This window comes from Salmo salar, chromosome ssa15 (genome assembly GCF_905237065.1).
Source record: "Salmo salar chromosome ssa15, Ssal_v3.1, whole genome shotgun sequence".
NCBI lineage: Eukaryota > Metazoa > Chordata > Actinopteri > Salmoniformes > Salmonidae > Salmo > Salmo salar.
In genome coordinates this window covers 107817239-107838400 of record NC_059456.1, presented here as the reverse complement: position 1 = coordinate 107838400, position 21162 = coordinate 107817239, and the positions used below count along the sequence as shown (strand labels likewise).

Here is a 21162-nt window from a genome sequence, read left to right as displayed (position 1 = left end):
TCAATACCTTATCAATACCTAGACAGTAGCTACTGTGTAATCAATACCTAGACAGTATCTACTGTGTAATCAATACCTAGACAGTATCTACTGTGTAATCAATACCTAGACAGTATCTACTGTGTAATCAATACCTAGACAGTATCTACTGTGTAATCAATACCTAGACAGTAGCTACTGTGTAATCAATACCTAGACAGTATCTACTGTGTAATCAATACTTAGACAGTATCTACTGTGTAATCAATACTTAGACAGTATCTACTGTGTAATCAATACTTAGACAGTATCTACTGTGTAATCAATACCTAGACAGTATCTACTGTGTAATCAATACTTAGACAGTATCTACTGTGTAATCAATACCTAGACAGTATCTACTGTGTAATCAATACCTAGACAGTATCTACTGTGTAATCAATACCTAGACAGTATCTACTGTGTAATCAATACCTAGACAGTATCTACTGTGTAATCAATACCTAGACAGTATCTACTGTGTAATCAATACCTAGACAGTATCTACTGTTTAATCAATACCTAGACAGTATCTACTGTTTAATCAATACCTTATCAATACCTAGACAGTATCTACTGTTTAATCAATACCTAGACAGTATCTACTGTGTAATCAATACCTTATCAATACCTAGTCAGTATCTACTGTGTAATCAATACCTAGACATCAATACCTAGACAGTATCTACTGTGTAATCAATACCTAGACAGTATCTACTGTGTAATCAATACCTAGACAGTATCTACTGTTTAATCAATACCTTATCAATACCTAGTCAGTATCTACTGTGTAATCAATACCTAGACATCAATACCTAGACAGTATCTACTGTGTAATCAATACCTAGACAGTATCTACTGTGTAATCAATACCTAGACAGTATCTACTGTGTAATCAATACCTAGACAGTATCTACTGTGTAATCAATACCTAGACAGTATCTACTGTGTAATCAATACCTAGACAGTATCTACTGTTTAATCAATACCTAGTCAGTATCTACTGTGTAATCAATACCTAGACATCAATACCTAGACAGTATCTACTGTGTAATCAATACCTAGACAGTAGCTACTGTGTAATCAATACCTAGACATCAATACCTAGACAGTAGCTACTGTGTAATCAATACCTAGACATCAATACCTTATCAATACCTAGACAGTAGCTACTGTGTAATCAATACCTAGACATCAATACCTAGACAGTAGCTACTGTGTAATCAATACCTAGACAGTATCTACTGTGTAATCAATACCTAGACAGTATCTACTGTGTAATCAATACCTAGACAGTATCTACTGTGTAATCAATACCTAGACAGTAGCTACTGTGTAATCAATACCTAGACAGTATCTACTGTGTAATCAATACCTAGACAGTATCTACTGTGTAATCAATACTTAGACAGTATCTACTGTGTAATCAATACCTAGACAGTATCTACTGTGTAATCAATACCTAGACAGTATCTACTGTGTAATCAATACTTAGACAGTATCTACTGTGTAATCAATACTTAGACAGTATCTACTGTGTAATCAATACCTAGACAGTATCTACTGTGTAATCAATACCTAGACAGTATCTACTGTGTAATCAATACCTAGACAGTATCTACTGTGTAATCAATACCTAGTCAGTATCTACTGTGTAATCAATACCTAGACAGTATCTACTGTGTAATCAATACCTAGACAGTATCTACTGTGTAATCAATACCTAGACAGTATCTACTGTTTAATCAATACCTAGACAGTATCTACTGTTTAATCAATACCTAGACAGTATCTACTGTTTAATCAATACCTTATCAATACCTAGTCAGTATCTACTGTGTAATCAATACCTAGACATCAATACCTAGACAGTATCTACTGTGTAATCAATACCTAGACAGTATCTACTGTGTAATCAATACCTAGACAGTATCTACTGTTTAATCAATACCTTATCAATACCTAGTCAGTATCTACTGTGTAATCAATACCTAGACATCAATACCTAGACAGTATCTACTGTGTAATCAATACCTAGACAGTATCTACTGTGTAATCAATACCTAGACAGTATCTACTGTGTAATCAATACCTAGACAGTATCTACTGTGTAATCAATACCTAGACAGTATCTACTGTGTAATCAATACCTAGACAGTATCTACTGTGTAATCAATACCTAGACAGTATCTACTGTGTAATCAATACCTAGACAGTATCTACTGTTTAATCAATACCTAGACAGTATCTACTGTTTAATCAATACCTTATCAATACCTAGACAGTATCTACTGTTTAATCAATACCTAGACAGTATCTACTGTTTAATCAATACCTTATCAATACCTAGTCAGTATCTACTGTGTAATCAATACCTAGACATCAATACCTAGACAGTATCTACTGTGTAATCAATACCTAGACAGTATCTACTGTGTAATCAATACCTAGACAGTATCTACTGTGTAATCAATACCTTATCAATACCTAGTCAGTATCTACTGTGTAATCAATACCTAGACATCAATACCTAGACAGTATCTACTGTGTAATCAATACCTAGACAGTATCTACTGTGTAATCAATACCTAGACAGTATCTACTGTGTAATCAATACCTAGACAGTATCTACTGTGTAATCAATACCTAGTCAGTATCTACTGTGTAATCAATACCTAGACATCAATACCTAGACAGTATCTACTGTGTAATCAATACCTAGACAGTAGCTACTGTGTAATCAATACCTAGACATCAATACCTAGACAGTGTCTACTGTGTAATCAATACCTAGACAGTAGCTACTGTGTAATCAATACCTAGACATCAATACCTTATCAATACCTAGACAGTAGCTACTGTGTAATCAATACCTAGACATCAATACCTAGACAGTATCTACTGTGTAATCAATACCTAGACAGTATCTACTGTGTAATCAATACCTAGACAGTAGCTACTGTGTAATCAATACCTAGACATCAATACCTAGACAGTATCTACTGTGTAATCAATACCTAGACAGTATCTACTGTGTAATCAATACCTAGACAGTATCTACTGTGTAATCAATACCTAGACAGTATCTACTGTTTAACCTCTTGGGGCTAGGTGGGACGCTAGCGTCCCACCCGTGGTGCACTCCATCAACAGCAGGTGCATTTCAAGAGCGGCAAATTTGAATCCAAATAAATGTCAAAATTCAAATTTTTCAAAAATACAACTATGTTACACCATTTGAAAGATAAACATCTCCTTAATCTAACCACGTTTTACGATTTCAAAAAGGTTTTACGGCGAAAGCATAAATTTAGAGTATGTTAGGACAGTACATTTACAAGAGTTGTGTGTAATGTTTTGTCAAGTCAAAGACAGGGTCACCAAAACCATAAAACCAGCTAAAATGATGCACTAACCTTTTACAATCTCCATCAGATGACACTCCTAGGACATTATGTTAGACAATGCATGCATTTTTAGTTCTATCAAGTTCATATTTATATCCAAAAACAGCGTTTTACTATGGCATTGATGTTGAGGAAATCGTTTCCCTCCAATAACCGGCAGTCAAGTCAGCGTCAGAAATTAAATAATTAAAATTAGAAAACATTGGTAAAATATTATATTGTCATTTAAAGAATTATAGATTTACATCTCTTGAACGCAATCAACTTGCCAGATTTAAAAATAACCTTACTGGGAAATCACACTTTGCAATAATCTGAGCACTGCGCCCAGAAAAATACGCGTTGCGATACAGACTAGACGTCATGTTGGGGAGATCTAAAATCGAAAATACTATGTAAATAATCCATTACCTTTGATTCTCTTCATCAGATGTCACTTCCAGGTATCACAGGTCCATAACGAATGTAGTTTTGTTCAAAAAAAGCTCATCATTTATGTCCAAAAATCTCCGTCTTGTTAGCACATGATCTAAGCCAGCCGGACTTCTCGTCATGAACGAGGGGAAAAAAATATATTTACGTTCGTTCAAACATGTCAAACGTTGTATAGCATAAATCATTAGGGCCTTTTTAACCAGAACATGAATAATATTCAAGGTGGACGAATGCATACTCTTTTATAACGTATTGGAACGAGGGTACCCAACATGAACTCGCGCGCCAGGTGTCTAATGGGACATCACCGTTCCATGGCTCTTGTTCGGTCAGATCTCCCTCCAGAAGACTCAAAACACTTTGTAAAGGCTGGTGACATCTAGTGGAAGCAATAGGAAGTGCCAAAATATTCCTAAACCCCTGTGTTTTTCAATGGGATAGGTTTAAAGTCAATACAACACATCAGGTATCCACTTCCTGTCAGAAAATGTCTCAGGGTTTTGCCTGCCAAATGAGTTCTGTTATACTCACAGACACCATTCAAACAGTTTTAGAAACTTTAGAGTGTTTTCTATCCATATATAATAAGTATATGCATATTCTAGTTACTGGGTAGGATTAGTAACCAGATTAAATCGGGTACATTTTTTTTATCCAGACGTGCAAATGCTGCCCCCTAGACCCAACAGGTTAATCAATACCTAGTCAGTATCTACTGTGTAATCAATAACTAGACATCAATACCTAGACAGTAGCTACTGTGTAATCAATACCTAGACAGTAGCTACTGTGTAATCAATACCTAGACAGTATCTACTGTTTAATCAATACCTTATCAATACCTAGACAGTATCTACTGTGTAATCAATACCTAGACAGTAGCTACTGTGTAATCAATACCTAGACAGTAGCTACTGTGTAATCAATACCTAGACAGTAGCTACTGTGTAATCAATACCTAGACAGTATCTACTGTGTAATCAATATCTAGACATCAATACCTCGACAGTATCTACTGTGTAATCAATACCTCGACAGTATCTACTGTGTAATCAATACCTAGACAGTATCTACTGTGTAATCAATACCTAGTCAGTATCTACTGTGTAATCAATACCTAGACATCAATACCTTATCAATACCTAGACATCAATACCTAGACATCAATACCTTATCAATACCTAGACAGTATCTACTGTGTAATCAATACCTAGACAGTATCTACTGTGTAATCAATACCTAGTCAGTATCTACTGTGTAATCAATACCTAGTCAGTAGCTACTGTGTAATCAATACCTAGTCAGTATCTACTGTGTAATCAATACCTAGACAGTATCTACTGTGTAATCAATACCTAGACAGTATCTACTGTGTAATCAATACCTAGACAGTATCTACTGTGTAATCAATACCTAGACAGTATCTACTGTGTAATCAATACCTAGACAGTAGCTACTGTGTAATCAATACCTAGACATCAATACCTTATCAATACCTAGACAGTAGCTACTGTGTAATCAATACCTAGACATCAATACCTAGACAGTATCTACTGTGTAATCAATACCTAGACAGTATCTACTGTGTAATCAATACCTTATCAATACCTAGACAGTATCTACTGTGTAATCAATACCTAGACATCAATACCTAGACAGTATCTACTGTGTAATCAATACCTAGACATCAATACCTAGACAGTATCTACTGTGTAATCAATACCTAGACAGTAGCTACTGTGTAATCAATACCTAGACAGTATCTACTGTGTAATCAATACCTAGACATCAATACCTAGACAGTATCTACTGTGTAATCAATACCTAGACATCAATACCTAGACCGTATCTACTGTGTAATCAATACCTAGACAGTAGCTACTGTGTAATCAATACCTAGACATCAATACCTAGTCAGTATCTACTGTGTAATCAATACCTAGACATCGATACCTAGACAGTATCTACTGTGTAATCAATACCTAGACAGTAGCTACTGTGTAATCAATACCTAGACATCAATACCTAGACAGTATCTACTGTGTAATCAATACCTAGTCAGTATCTACTGTGTAATCAATACCTGAGACATCGATACCTAGACAGTATCTACTGTGTAATCAATACCTAGACAGTATCTACTGTGTAATCAATACCTAGTCAGTATCTACTGTGTAATCAATACCTAGTCAGTATCTACTGTGTAATCAATACCTAGACATCGATACCTAGACAGTATCTACTGTGTAATCGATACCTAGACAGTATCTACTGTGTAATCAATACCTAGACAGTATCTACTGTGTAATCAATACCTAGACAGTATCTACTGTGTAATCAATACCTAGTCAGTATCTACTGTTTAATCAATACCTAGACAGTATCTACTGTGTAATCAATACCTAGACATCAATACCTAGACAGTATCTACTGTGTAATCAATACCTAGACATCAATACCTAGACAGTATCTACTGTGTAATCAATACCTAGACAGTAGCTACTGTGTAATCAATACCTAGACAGTATCTACTGTGTAATCAATACCTAGACATCAATACCTAGACAGTATCTACTGTGTAATCAATACCTAGACATCAATACCTAGACCGTATCTACTGTGTAATCAATACCTAGACAGTAGCTACTGTGTAATCAATACCTAGACATCAATACCTAGTCAGTATCTACTGTGTAATCAATACCTAGACATCGATACCTAGACAGTATCTACTGTGTAATCAATACCTAGACAGTAGCTACTGTGTAATCAATACCTAGACATCAATACCTAGACAGTATCTACTGTGTAATCAATACCTAGTCAGTATCTACTGTGTAATCAATACCTAGACATCGATACCTAGACAGTATCTACTGTGTAATCAATACCTAGACAGTATCTACTGTGTAATCAATACCTAGACAGTATCTACTGTGTAATCAATACCTAGTCAGTATCTACTGTGTAATCAATACCTAGACATCGATACCTAGACAGTATCTACTGTGTAATCGATACCTAGACAGTATCTACTGTGTAATCAATACCTAGACAGTATCTACTGTGTAATCAATACCTAGACAGTATCTACTGTGTAATCAATACCTAGACAGTATCTACTGTGTAATCAATACCTAGACAGTATCTACTGTGTTGTGAGACAGGCCAATCATTTAGTGTTGAAGCACTAACAGATATTCTCTCCTCTCTCTCCCTCCCTCCCTCCATCTCCCCTCTCTCCCTCCCTCCATCTCTCCTCTCTCTCTCCCTCCCTCCATCTCTCCCCTCTCTCTCTCCCTCCATCTCTCCCCTCTCTCTCCCTCCCTCCATCTCTCCCCTCTCTCTCCCTCCCTCCATCTCTCCCTCTCTCTCTCTCCCTCCATCTCTCCCCTCTCTCTCCCTCCCTCCATCTCTCCTCTCTCTCTCCCTCCCTCCATCTCTCCTCTCTCTCCCTCCCTCCATCTCTCCCCTCTCTCTCCTCCCTCCATTCTCCTCTCTCTCTCCCTCCCTCCATCTCTCCTCTCTCTCTCCCTCCCTCCATCTCTCCTCTCTCTCTCCCTCCTCCATCTCTCCTCTCTCTCTCCCTCCCTCATCTCTCTCTCTCCCCTCCCTCCATCTCTCCTCTCTCTCTCTCCCTCCCTCATCTCTACTCTCTCTCCCTCCATCTCTCCTCTCTCTCCCTCCCTCCATCTCTCCCCTCTCTCTCCCTCCCTCCATCTCTCCCCTCTCTCTCTCCCTCCATCTCTCCCCTCTCTCTCCCTCCCTCCATCTCTCCTCTCTCTCTCCCTCCTCCATCTCTCCTCTCTCCCTCCCTCCATCTCTCCTCTCTCTCCCTCCCTCCATCTCTCCTCTCTCTCCCTCCCTCCATCTCTCCTCTCTCTCTCCCTCCCTCCATCTCTCCTCTCTCTCTCCCTCCCTCCATCTCTCCTCTCTCTCTCCCTCCCTCATCTCTCCTCTCTCCTCCCTCTCCTCCATCTCTCCTCTCTCTCTCTCCCTCCCTCATCTCTACTCTCTCTCCCTCCATCTCTCCTCTCTCTCCCTCCCTCCATCTCTCCTCTCTCTCCCTCCCTCCATCTCTTCTCTCTCTCCCTCCCTCCATCTCTCCTCTCTCTCTCCCTCCTCCATCTCTCCTCTCTCTCTCTCCCTCCCTCCATCTCTCCTCCCTCCCTTCTCTCTCTCCCTCCCTCCATCTCTCCCCTCTCTCTCCCTCCCTCCATCTCTCCTCTCCCTCTCTCCCTCCCTCCATCTCTCCTCTCTCTCTCTCCTCCCTCCATCTCTCCCCTCTCTCCCTCCCTCCCTCCATCTCTCCTCTCTCTCCCTCCCTCCATCTCTCCTCTCTCTCTCTCTCCCTCCATCTCTCCTGTCTCTCTCCCTCCTCCATCTCTCCTGTCTCTCTCCCTCCCTCCATCTCTCCTCTCTCTCTCTCTCCCTCCATCTCTCCTCTCTCTCTCTCTCCCTCCATCTCTCCCCTCTCCCCTCCCTCCCTCCATCTCGCCTCTCTCTCTCTCCCTCCCTCATCTCTCCTCTCTCCCTCCCTCCCTCCATCTCTCCTCTCTCTCTCTCCCTCCCTCATCTCCTCTCTCTCCCTCCATCTCTCCTCTCTCTCTCTCCCTCCCTGCATCTCTCCTCTCTCCCTCCCTCATCTCTCCTCTCTCTCTCCCTCCTCCATCTCTCCCCTCCCTCCCTCCTTCCCTCCATCTCTCCCCTCCCTCCCTCCCTCCATCTCTCCCCTCCCTCCCTCCTCCATCTCTCCCCTCCCTCCATCTCTCCTCCCTCCATCTCTCCCCTCCCTCCATCTCTCCCCTCCTCCCTCCCTCCATCTCTCCCCTCCTCCCTCCCTCCATCTCTCCTCTCCCTCCCTCCCTCCATCTCTCCTCTCCCTCCCTCCCTCCATCTCTCCTCTCCCCTCCCTCCCTCCATCTCTCCTCTCCCTCCCTCCCTCCATCTCTCCTCTCCCCTCCCTCCCTCCATCTCTCCTCTCTCCCCCCTCCATCTCTCCTCTCCCCTCCATCTCTCCTCTCCCTCCATCTCTCCTCTCCCTCCATCTCTCCTCTCCCCTCCATCTCTCCTCTCCCCTCCATCTCTCCTCCCCTCCATCTCTCCTCTCCCTCCTCCCTCCATCTCTCCTCTCCCCTCCCTCCCTCCATCTCTCCTCTCCCCTCCCTCCCTCCATCTCTCCTCTCCCTCCCTCCCTCCATCTCTCCTCTCCTCCCTCCCTCCATCTCTCCTCTCCCTCCCTCCCTCCATCTCTCCTCTCCCTTCCTCCCTCCATCTCTCCTCTCCCCTCCCTCCTCCATCTCTCCTCTCCCTCCCTCCCTCCATCTCTCCTCTCCCCTCCCTCCCTCCATCTCTCCTCTCCCTCCCTCCATCTCTCCTCTCCCTCCCTCCCTCCATCTCTCCTCTCCCTCCCTCCCTCCATCTCTCCTCTCCCTCCCTCCCTCCATCTCTCCTCTCCCCTCCATCTCTCCTCTCCCCTCCATCTCTCCTCTCCCTCCCTCCCTCCATCTCTCCCTCCCTCTCCCTCCATCTCTCCCTCCCTCCATCTCTCCCTCCCTCTCCCTCCCTCCATCTCTCCCCTCTCTCCCTCTCTCCCATCTCTCCCTCCCTCCCTCCCTCCATCTCTCCCTCCCTCCCTCCCTCCATCTCTCCTCCCCTCCCTCCCTCCATCTCTCCCCTCCCTCTCCCTCTATCTCTCCCTCCATCTCTCCCTCCCTCCATCTCTCCCTCCCTCTCCCTCCCTCCATCTCTCCCCTCTCTCCCATCTCTCCCCTCCCTCCCTCCCTCCATCTCTCTCCTCCCTCCCTCTCTCCCTCTCCCTCCCTCCCTCTCTCCCCTCTCCCCCTCCCTCTCCCTCCCTCCCTCCCTCTCTCCCCTCTCCCCCCTCCCTCTCCCTCCCTCCCTCCCTCCATAGTACTATGACATTGACTGGTCTCTGTGGGATCGGTTTGAGGTGAAGGGTCTGCAGCCCAATGGAGAGGAGATGACTCTCCGACAGTTCCTGGACTACTTCAAGGTACTTCCTCTTCCTCCTCTCACCGTGCTCTTCCTCCTCTCACCATGCTCTTCCTCCTCTCACCATGCTCTTCCTCCTCTCACCGTGCTCTTCCTCCTCTCTCCATGCTCTTCCTCCTCTCACCATGCTCTTCCTCCTCTCACCGTGCTCTTCCTCCTCTCACCATGCTCTTCCTCCTCTCACCATGCTCTTCCTCCTCTCACCATGCTCTTCCTCCTCTCACCATGCTCTTCCTCCTCTCACCGTGCTCTTCCTCCTCTCACCATGCTCTTCCTCCTCTCACCATGCTCTTCCTCCTCTCACCATGCTCTTCCTCCTCTCACCGTGCTCTTCCTCCTCTCACCATGCTCTTCCTCCTCTGCATGGATCACCATGCTGTCTCAGGGAGTCTCCATGCTCTTCCTCCTCTCACCCTGCTCTTCCTCCTCTCACCATGCTCTTCCTCCTCTCACCATGCTCTTCCTCCTCTCACCATGCTCTTCCTCCTCTCACCGTGCTCTTCCTCCTCTCACCATGCTCTTCCTCCTCCCTGTAGAAGGAGCATCAGTTGGAGATCACCATGCTGTCTCAGGGAGTCTCCATGCTCTTCCTCCTCTCACCATGCTCTTCCTCCTCTCACCATGCTCTTCCTCCTCTCACCGTGCTCTTCCTCCTCTCACCATGCTCTTCCTCCTCTCACCATGCTCTTCCTCCTCTCACCATGCTCTTCCTCCTCTCACCGTGCTCTTCCTCCTCTCACCATGCTCTTCCTCCTCTCACCATGCTCTTCCTCCTCTCACCGTGCTCTTCCTCCTCTCACCATGCTCTTCCTCCTCCCTGTAGAAGGAGCATCAGTTGGGATCACCATGCTGTCTCAGGAGTCTCCATGCTCTTCCTCCTCTCACCATGCTCTTCCTCCTCTCACCATGCTCTTCCTCCTCTCACCATGCTCTTCCTCCTCCCTGTAGAAGGAGCATCAGTTGGAGATCACCATGCTGTCTCAGGGAGTCTCCATGCTCTTCCTCCTCTCACCATGCTCTTCCTCCTCTCACCGTGCTCTTCCTCCTCTCACCATGCTCTTCCTCCTCCCTGTAGAAGGAGCATCAGTTGGAGATCACCATGCTGTCTCAGGGAGTCTCCATGCTCTTCCTCCTCTCACCATGCTCTTCCTCCTCTCACCATGCTCTTCCTCCTCCCTTAAGGAGTCGGAGATCACCATGCTGTCCTCAGGGACTCTCCATGCTCTTCCTCCTCTCACCGTGCTCTTCCTCCTCTCACCATGCTCTTCCTCCTCCCTGTGCATCAGTTGGATCACCATGCTGTCTCAGGAGTCTCCATGCTCTTCCTCCTCTCACCATGCTCTTCCTCCTCTCACCATGCTCTTCCTCCTCTCACCGTGCTCTTCCTCCTCTCACCATGCTCTTCCTCCTCTCACCATGCTCTTCCTCCTCTCACCATGCTCTTCCTCCTCTCACCGTGCTCTTCCTCCTCTCACCATGCTCTTCCTCCTCCCTGTAGAAGGAGCATCAGTTGGAGATCACCATGCTGTCTCAGGGAGTCTCCATGCTCTACTCCTTCTTCATGCTCTTCCTCCTCTCACCGTGCTCTTCCTCCTCTCACCATGCTCTTCCTCCTCTCACCATGCTCTTCCTCCTCTCACCATGCTCTTCCTCCTCTCACCATGCTCTTCCTCCTCCCTGTAGAAGGAGCATCAGTTGGAGATCACCATGCTGTCTCAGGGAGTCTCCATGCTCTTCCTCCTCTCACCATGCTCTTCCTCCTCTCACCGTGCTCTTCCTCCTCTCACCGTGCTCTTCCTCCTCTCACCATGCTCTTCCTCCTCTCACCGTGCTCTTCCTCCTCTCACCATGCTCTTCCTCCTCTCACCATGCTCTTCCTCCTCTCACCGTGCTCTTCCTCCTCTCACCATGCTCTTCCTCCTCATCACCATGCTCTTCCTCCTCTCACCGTGCTCTTCCTCCTCTCACCGTGCTCTTCCTCCTCCCTGTAGAAGGAGCATCAGTTGGAGATCACCATGCTGTCTCAGGGAGTCTCCATGCTCTTCCTCCTCTCACCATGCTCTTCCTCCTCTCACCGTGCTCTTCCTCCTCTCACCATGCTCTTCCTCCTCTCACCGTGCTCTTCCTCCTCTCACCATGCTCTTCCTCCTCCCTGTAGAAGGAGCATCAGTTGGAGATCACCATGCTGTCTCAGGGAGTCTCCATGCTCTTCCTCCTCTCACCATGCTCTTCCTCCTCTCACCATGCTCTTCCTCCTCCTGTAGAAGACTCACCATGCTGTCTCAGGGAGTCTCCATGCTCTTCCTCCTCTCACCGTGCTCTTCCTCCTCTCACCATGCTCTTCCTCCTCCCTGTAGAAGGAGCATCAGTTGGAGATCACCATGCTGTCTCAGGGAGTCTCCATGCTCTTCCTCCTCTCACCATGCTCTTCCTCCTCTCACCATGCTCTTCCTCCTCCCTGTAGAAGGAGCATCAGTTGGAGATCACCATGCTGTCTCAGGGAGTCTCCATGCTCTTCCTCCTCTCACCATGCTCTTCCTCCTCTCACCGTGCTCTTCCTCCTCCCTGTAAGGAGCATCAGTTATCACCATGCTGTCTCAGGGCGTCTCCGTGCTCTTCCTCCTCTCACCATGCTCTTCCTCCTCCCTGTAGAAGGAGCATCAGTTGGAGATCACCATGCTGTCTCAGGGAGTCTCCATGCTCTTCCTCCTCTCACCATGCTCTTCCTCCTCCCTGTAGAAGGAGCATCAGTTGGAGATCACCATGCTGTCTCAGGGAGTCTCCGTGCTCTTCCTCCTCTCACCATGCTCTTCCTCCTCCCTGTAGAAGGAGCATCAGTTGGAGATCACCATGCTGTCTCAGGGCGTCTCCATGCTCTACTCCTTCTTCATGCCTGCAGCCAAACTGAAGGAGAGACTGCTGTTACCGTGAGTAATCACCTGCTCTGTGTTCACACTGAGGACAGGATGGACTAACACACAACTTCCTGCCCTGATCGAGATCAAGGTCTGAAATGGAACAATTACAAGGGAAGCAGAACTTAAACATGACGAATCTAATCTTCCCTCTCCTCCCCTCTCTCATCCCTCTCCTCCCCTCTCTCATCCCCCTCTCCTCTCTCATCCCTCTCTCATCCCTCTCCTCTCCTCTCTCATCCCTCTCCTCCCCTCTCTCATCCCTCCCCTCTCTCATCCCTCCCCTCTCTCATCCCTCCCCTCTCTCATCCCTCTCCTCTCCTCTCTCATCCCTCTCCTCTCCTCTCTCATCCCTCTCCTCCCTCTCTCATCCCTCTCCTCCCCTCTCTCATCCTCTCCTCCCCTCTCTCATCCCTCTCCTCCCCTCTCTCTTCCCTCTCCTCCCCTCTCTCATCCCTCTCCTCTCCTCTCTCATCCCTCTCCTCTCTCATCCCTCTCCTCTCCTCTCTCATCCCTCTCCTCTCCTCTCTCATCCCTCTCCTCTCCTCTCTCATCCCTCTCCTCTCCTCTCTCATCCCTCTCCTCTCTCATCCCTCTCCTCCTCTCTCTTCCCTCTCCTCCCCTCTCTCATCCCTCTCCTCTCTCATCCCTCTCCTCTCTCTTCCCTCTCCTCTCTCATCCCTCTCCTCTCTCATCCCTCTCCTCCCCTCTCTCATCCCTCCCCTCTCTCATCCCTCCCTCTCTCATCCCTCTCCTCTCCTCTCTCTTCCCTCTCCTCCCCTCTCTCATCCCTCCCCTCTCTCATCCCTCCCTCTCTCATCCCTCTCCTCTCCTCTCTCATCCCTCTCCTCCCCTCTCTCATCCCTCCCCTCTCTCATCCCTCTCCTCTCCTCTCTCATCCCTCTCCTCTCCTCTCTCATCCCTCTCCTCCCCTCTCTCTTCCCTCCCTCTCTCATCCCTCTCCTCTCTCATCCCTCTCCTCTCCTCTCTCATCCCTCTCCTCCCTCTCTCATCCCTCCCTCTCTCATCCCTCTCCTCTCCTCTCTCATCCCTCTCCTCTCCTCTCTCATCCCTCTCCTCTCCTCTCTCATCCCTCTCCTCTCCTCTCTCATCCCTCCCTCTCTCATCCCTCTCCTCCTCTCTCATCCCTCTCCTCCCCTCTCTCATCCCTCTCCTCTCCTCTCTCATCCCTCTCCTCTCCTCTCTCATCCCTCTCCTCCCTCTCTCATCCCTCTCCTCCCCTCTCTCATCCCTCTCCTCTCCTCTCTCATCCCTCTCCTCCCCTCTCTCATCCCTCTCCTCCTCTCTCATCCCTCTCCTCCCCTCTCTCATCCCTCTCCTCCCCTCTCTCATCCCTCTCCTCCCCTCTCTCATCCCTCTCCTCCCTCTCTCATCCCTCTCCTCCCTCTCTCATCCCTCTCCTCCCTCTCTCATCCCTCTCCTCTCTCATCCCTCTCCTCTCTCATCCCTCTCCTCTCTCATCCCTCTCCTCCCCTCTCTCATCCCTCTCCTCCTCATCCCTCTCCTCTCTCATCCCTCTCCTCTCTCATCACTCTCCTCCCCTCTCTCATCACTCTCCTCTCCTCTCTCATCCCTCTCCTCCCCTCTCTCATCCCTCTCCTCCCCTCTCTCATCCCTCTCCTCCCTCTCTCATCCCTCTCCTCTCTCATCCCTCTCCTCTCTCTCATCCCTCTCCTCTCTCATCCCTCTCCTCTCTCATCCCTCTCCTCTCTCATCCCTCTCCTCCCCTCTCTCATCCCTCTCCTCCCCTCTCATCCTCTCCTCCCTCATCCCTCCTCTCTCATCCCTCTCCTCTCTCATCCCTCTCCTCCCCTCTCTCATCCCTCTCCTCCTCTCTCATCCCTCTCCTCCTCTCTCATCCCTCTCCTCTCTCATCCCTCCCTCTCTCATCCCTCTCCTCTCTCATCCCTCTCCTCCTCTCTCATCCCTCTCCTCCTCTCTCATCCCTCTCCTCCCTCTCTCATCCCTCTCCTCCCCTCTCATCCCTCTCCTCCTCTCATCCCTCCTCTCTCATCCCTCTCCTCCCCTCTCTCATCCCTCTCCTCCCCTCTCTCATCCCTCTCCTCCTCTCTCATCCCTCTCCTCCTCTCTCATCCCTCTCCTCCCTCTCTCATCCCTCTCCTCTCTCATCCCTCTCCTCCTCTCTCATCCCTCTCCTCCTCTCTCATCCCTCTCCTCCCCTCTCTCATCCCTCTCCTCCTCTCTCATCCCTCTCCTCCTCTCTCATCCCTCTCCTCCCCTCTCTCATCCCTCTCCTCCCTCTCTCATCCCTCTCCTCCCTCTCTCATCCCTCTCCTCCCCTCTCATCCCTCTCCTCTCTCATCCCTCTCCTCCCCTCTCTCATCCCTCTCCTCCCTCTCTCATCCCTCTCCTCCCCTCTCTCATCCCTCTCCTCCTCTCTCATCCCTCTCCTCCTCTCTCATCCCTCTCTCTCTCATCCTCTCTCCTCCTCTCTCATCCCTCTCCTCCTCTCTCTCTCTCTCCTCCTCTCTCATCCCTCTCCTCCTCTCTCATCCCTCTCCTCCTCCTCTCTCATCCCTCTCCTCCTCTCTCATCCCCTCCTCCCTCTCTCATCCCTCTCCTCCTCTCTCATCCCTCTCCTCCCCTCTCTCATCCCTCTCCTCCCCTCTCTCTCCTCCCCTCCTCTCTCTCCCTCCCCTCCTCCTCCCCCTCCTCTCTCTCCTCCTCCCCCTCCTCTCTCTCCTCCTCCCCCTCCTCTCCTCCTCCCCCTCCTCTCTCTCCTCCTCTCTCTCTCCCCTCCCCCTCCTCTCTCTCCCCTCCCCCTCCTCCTCCCCCTCCTCTCCTCTCCTCCCCCCCAGGATGACAGAGATAGTGACCAAGGTGTCTAAGAAGAAGCTGGGGAAGCATGTTAAAGCCCTGGTGTTTGAGTTGTGCTGCAACGACCTGACTGACGAAGATGTGGAGGTTCCCTACGTCAGATACACCATCCGCTGAACACACACTGGCCAACCACCGAGGGAGAAGGCTTTGGATAAGGCACTTGGTTTAAATGGTTATTGGAGCACTGATTGGTTGAGAGGATGAGTCCAAAATGTCACCCTATTCCCTATATAGTACAGGACTTTAGAGCAGTGAAGGTATTGTATAGCGTGTCATTGTGGGTGTGATGAGGGGCTGTAGGGGTGAAGGAGTTTGTATATTAGACTTTTTAGACTTTCTGTTTATCTGCTTATTTTAATGCTATTAAGGGTTTAGTGGCTTAGTCGCTCTACCCTCTCCCTGTCCCCTACCGCTCTGGTCCCCTACCGCTCTGGTCCCCTGTCCCCTACCGCTCTGGTCCCCTGTACCCTACCGCTCTGGTTCCCTGTCCCCTACCGCTCTGGTCCCCTGTCCCCTACCGCTCTGGTCCCCTGTCCCCTACCGCTCTGGTCCCCTGTCCCCTACCGCTCTGGTCCCCTGTCCCCTACCGCTCTGGTCCCCTGTCCCCTACCGCTCTGGTCCCCTGTACCCTACCGCTCTGGTCCCCTGTACCCTACCGCTCTGGTCCCCTGTCCCCTACCGCTCTGGTCCCCTGTCCCCTACCGCTCTGGTCCCCTGTCCCCTACCGCTCTGGTGCCCTGTACCCTACCGCTCTGGTCCCCTGTCCCCTACCGCTCTGGTCCCCTGTCCCCTACCGCTCTGGTTCCCTGTACCCTACCGCTCTGGTCCCCTGTCCCCTACCGCTCTGGTCCCCTGTCCCCTACCGCTCTGGTCCCCTGTACCCTACCGCTCTGGTCCCCTGTACCCTACCGCTCTGGTCCCCTGTCCCCTACCGCTCTGGTTCCCTGTACCCTGTCCCATACCGCTCTGGTCCCCTGTCCCCTACCGCTCTGGTCCCCTGTCCCCTACCGCTCTGGTCCCCTACCGCTCTGGTTCCCTGTACCCTACCGCTCTGGTCCCCTGTCCCCTACCGCTCTGGTCCCCTGTCCCCTACCGCTCTGGTCCCCTGTACCCTACCGCTCTGGTCCCCTGTACCCTACCGCTCTGGTCCCCTAGCTGGTTCCCTGTCCCCTACCGCTCTGGTCCCCTGTCCCCTACCGCTCTGGTCCCCTGTCCCCTACCGCTCTAGTCCCCTGTCCCCTACCGCTCTAGTCCCCTGTCCCCTACCGCTCTGGTCCCCTACCGCTCTGGTTCCCTGTACCCTACCGCTCTGGTCCCCTACCGCTCTGGTCCCCTACCGCTCTGGTCCCCTGTACCCTACCGCTCTGGTCCCCTGTCCCCTACCGCTCTGGTCCCCTGTACCCTACCGCTCTGGTCCCCTACCGCTCTGGTTCCCTGTCCCCTACCGCTCTGGTTCCCTGTCCCCTACCGCTCTGGTCCCTGTCCCCTACCGCTACGCTCTGGTCCCCTGTCCCTACCGCTCTGGTCCCCTACCGCTCTGGTTCCCTGTACCCTACCGCTCTGGTCCCCTGTCCCCTACCGCTCTGGTCCCCTACCGCTCTGGTCCCTGTCCCCTACCGCTCTGGTCCCCTACCGCTCTGGTCCCCTACCGCTCTGGTCCCGCCCTACCGCTCTGGTCCCTACCGCTCTGGTCCCTGTACCCTACCGCTCTGGTCCCTGCCCCTACCGCTCTGGTCCCCTACCGCTCTGGTTCCCTGTACCCTACCGCTCTGGTCCCCTGTACCCTACCGCTCTGGTCCCCTACCGCTCTGGTCCCCTACCGCTCTGGTCCCCTGTACCCTACCGCTCTGGTTCCCTGTCCCCTACCGCTCTGGTTCCCTGTCCCCTACCGCTCTGGTTCCCTGTCCCCTACCGCTCTGGTTCCCTGTACCCTACCGCTCTGGTCCCCTGTACCCTACCGCTCTGGTCCCCTGTCCCCTACCGCTCTGGTTCCCTGTACCCTACCGCTCTCTCTCCTCCCCTGACTGTTGCTTTTTGCATTTTAAAACACAAATCGTGACATGACCCAGTAACGCCCCCCCAAAAAAAAAGTAATTCAGGGTCTTCATGATGGAATTTGTTTAACAGAAATGAAAGACCACTATTTTCCTCCCAAATCAAAATCACTGCCTTGCATTGTAGTTTGACTGTAAATGATCTGTGGTGACTGAGATGGGCAGGGTTGGTCCTGTAACCTCTATCTGGCTTTAAGGGAAAGGGGTCACCTGAGTTTTTATTATTTTTATTATTATTTTCTTTCACTCTTTTTCATGTGTTTTTGTTTCCTATTTTTCTTTTGGGACGGACTAGGATCATCTGCTCTGTTTCCTGTTTTGTTTGTTAACCCCCCCCCCCAGTGACCCATTAGAGTGGTGGCAGAGGGAGAGGTGTAGTCGTTCTGGTATAGCTGTCATGGGAGCACTTTGTGTGATGAATAAAGATGTAAAAACCTGGCACGTCTCCTCTTCTCTGTTCACTCGAGGGTTTCTGTTGCAGGAGACGTGAGGCAACGCTAGCCTGGTCCCAGATCTGTTTGTGCCGTCTTGTCACGTCCTATGGTCTGTGTAAAGACCACACAAACATGTGGGGACCAGGCTTGTAAAAATCATGTCTTGGGGAAATCTAGAAATGTACTGGAGAGTGTGGTGATTTACATAATGGTTCACCCAGGGCTAGGGATGGCTCACCCAGGGCTAGGGATGGCTCACCCAGGGCTAGGGATGGCTCACCCAGGGCTAGGGATGGCTCACCCAGGGCTAGGGATGGCTCAAGTCATTTTGATGTCGTAACGCTGTTTATTTACGGAGAGGGAACCATAACCTGGTTTCTTTGGTGTTTGTTGCTGTCAAATGTATTACAACAGAAGAGCAAATGCTAAACTTTATCAGTAAGGTGTGTCTAATCTGATCGGTCAAAAGATGCAATTAGTGAATAAAAGATCAGAATTGGGCTGCCTGTGTAAACGCAGCGTATGTATCTCAATGTTTTCAAATCTGTTCCAGTTTTTTACCTGTTCAACACTCTGGTTAATAGCAGCAGGGTTGTACCTGTTCAATACTCTGGTTAATAGCAGCAGGGTTGTACCTGTTCAATACTCTGTGGTTAATAGCAGCAGGGTTGTACCTGTTCAATACTCTGTGGTTAATAGCAGCAGGGTTGTACCTGTTCAATACTCTGTGGTTAATAGCAGCAGGGTTGTACCTGTTCAATACTCTGGTTAATAACAGCAGGGTTGTACCTGTTCAATACTCTGGTTAATAGCAGCAGGGTTGTACCTGTTCAATACTCTGGTTAATAACAGCAGGGTTGTACCTGTTCAATACTCTGGTTAATAACAGCAGGGTTGTACCTGTTCAATACTCTGGTTAATAGCAGCAGGGTTGTACCTGTTCAATACTCTGGTTAATAACAGCAGGGTTGTACCTGTTCAACACTCTGTGGTTAATAGCAGCAGGGTTGTACCTGTTCAATACTCTGGTTAATAGCAGCAGGGTTGTACCTGTTCAATACTCTGGTTAATAACAGCAGGGTTGTACCTGTTCAATACTCTGGTTAATAGCAGCATGGTTGTACCTGTTCAATACTCTGTGGTTAATAGCAGCAGGGTTGTACCTGTTCAATACTCTGTGGTTAATAGCAGCAGGGTTGTACCTGTTCAATACTCTGGTTAATAACAGCAGGGTTGTACCTGTTCAATACTCTGGTTAATAACAGCAGGGTTGTACCTGTTCAACACTCTGGTTAATAGCAGCAGGGTTGTACCTGTTCAATACTCTGGTTAATAGCAGCAGGGTTGTACCTGTTCAACACTCTGGTTAATAACAGCAGGGTTGTACCTGTTCAATACTCTGGTTAATAGCAGCAGGGTTGTACCTGTTCAATACTCTGGTTAATAACAGCAGGGTTGTACCTGTTCAATACTCTGGTTAATAGCAGCAGGGTTGTACCTGTTCAATACTCTGGTTAATAACAGCAGGGTTGTACCTGTTCAATACTCTGGTTAATAACAGCAGGGTTGTACCTGTTCAACACTCTGTGGTTAATAACAGCAGGGTTGTACCTGTTCAATACTCTGTGGTTAATAGCAGCAGGGTTGTACCTGTTCAATACTCTGGTTAATAGCAGCAGGGTTGTACCTGTTCAACACTCTGTGGTTAATAGCAGCAGGGTTGTACCTGTTCAATACTCTGGTTAATAGCAGCAGGGTTGTACCTGTTCAATACTCTGGTTAATAGCAGCAGGGTTGTACCTGTTCAATACTCTGGTTAATAGCAGCAGGGTTGTACCTGTTCAATACTCTGTGGTTAATAGCAGCAGGGTTGTACCTGTTCAATACTCTGTGGTTAATAACAGCAGGGTTGTACCTGTTCAATACTCTGGTTAATAACAGCAGGGTTGTACCTGTTCAATACTCTGGTTAATAGCAGCAGGGTTGTACCTGTTCAATACTCTGGTTAATAACAGCAGGGTTGTACCTGTTCAATACTCTGGTTAATAGCAGCAGGGTTGTACCTGTTCAATACTCTGGTTAATAACAGCAGGGTTGTACCTGTTCAACACTCTGGTTAATAGCAGCAGGGTTGTACCTGTTCAATACTCTGGTTAATAACAGCAGGGTTGTACCTGTTCAATACTCTGGTTAATAGCAGCAGGGTTGTACCTGTTCAATACTCTGGTTAATAACAGCAGGGTTGTACCTGTTCAATACATTTTTTTTACATTTTAGTCATTTAGCAGACGCTCTTATCCAGAGCGACTTACAAATTGGTGGATTCACCTATAATATCCAGTGGAACAACCACTTTACAATAGTGCATCTAAATCTTTTAAGGGGGGGGTTAGAAGGATTACTTTATCCTATCCCAGGTATTCCTTGAAGAGGTGGGGTTTCAGGTGTCTCCGGAAGGTGGTGATTGACTCCGCTGTCCTGGCGTCGTGAGGGAGCTTGTTCCACCATTGGGGTGCCAGAGCAGCGAACAGTTTTGACTGGGCTGAGCGGGAACTGTGCTTCCTCAGAGGTAGGGAGGATGAACGGAGTGCCCTTGTTTGGGTGTAGGGCCTGATCAGAGCCTGAAGGTACGGAGGTGCCGTTCCCCTCACAGCTCCGTAGGCAAGCACCATGGTCTTGTAGCGGATGCGAGCTTCGACTGGAAGCCAGTGGAGAGAGCGGAGGAGCGGGGTGACGTGAGAGAACTTGGGAAGGTTGAACACCAGACGGGCTGCGGCGTTCTGGATGAGTTGTAGTGGTTTAATGGCACAGGCAGGGAGCCCAGCCAGCAGGGAGCCCAGCCAACAGCGAGTTGCAATAATCCAGACGGGAGATGACAAGTGCCTGGATTAGGACCTGCGCCGCTTCCTGTGTGAGGCAGGGTCGTACTCTGCGAATGTTGTAGAGCATGAACCTACAGGATCGGGTCACCGCCTTGATGTTAGTGGAGAACGACAGGGTGTTGTCCAGGGTCACGCCAAGG

At 49.0% G+C, this 21162-nt stretch overlaps 2 protein-coding genes across 2 annotated transcripts in view; both read left to right on the top strand.

Moving 5' to 3' along the window:
* LOC106572971 (ubiquitin-like modifier-activating enzyme 1) overlaps nt 1-15864 on the top strand; it is a 76330-nt gene extending 60466 nt beyond the window's left edge. Inside the window, 3 exon segments of the mRNA XM_045696562.1 lie at nt 9775-9876; nt 12702-12802; nt 15631-15864. Of these exon segments, the coding sequence (XP_045552518.1) occupies nt 9775-9876; nt 12702-12802; nt 15631-15766 (339 nt within the window). The 3' untranslated portion in view covers nt 15767-15864.
* LOC123727322 (uncharacterized protein KIAA0754) lies at nt 15853-18144 on the top strand. The gene is made up of 5 exons (XM_045696117.1): nt 15853-15909; nt 16028-16591; nt 16622-16787; nt 16908-17299; nt 17386-18144. Exons 1-5 carry the CDS (start codon nt 15853-15855, stop codon nt 17674-17676), a joined length of 1470 nt encoding a protein of 489 aa, XP_045552073.1. The 3' UTR covers nt 17677-18144.
* Nucleotides 18145-21162: the final 3018 nt, after the last annotated feature.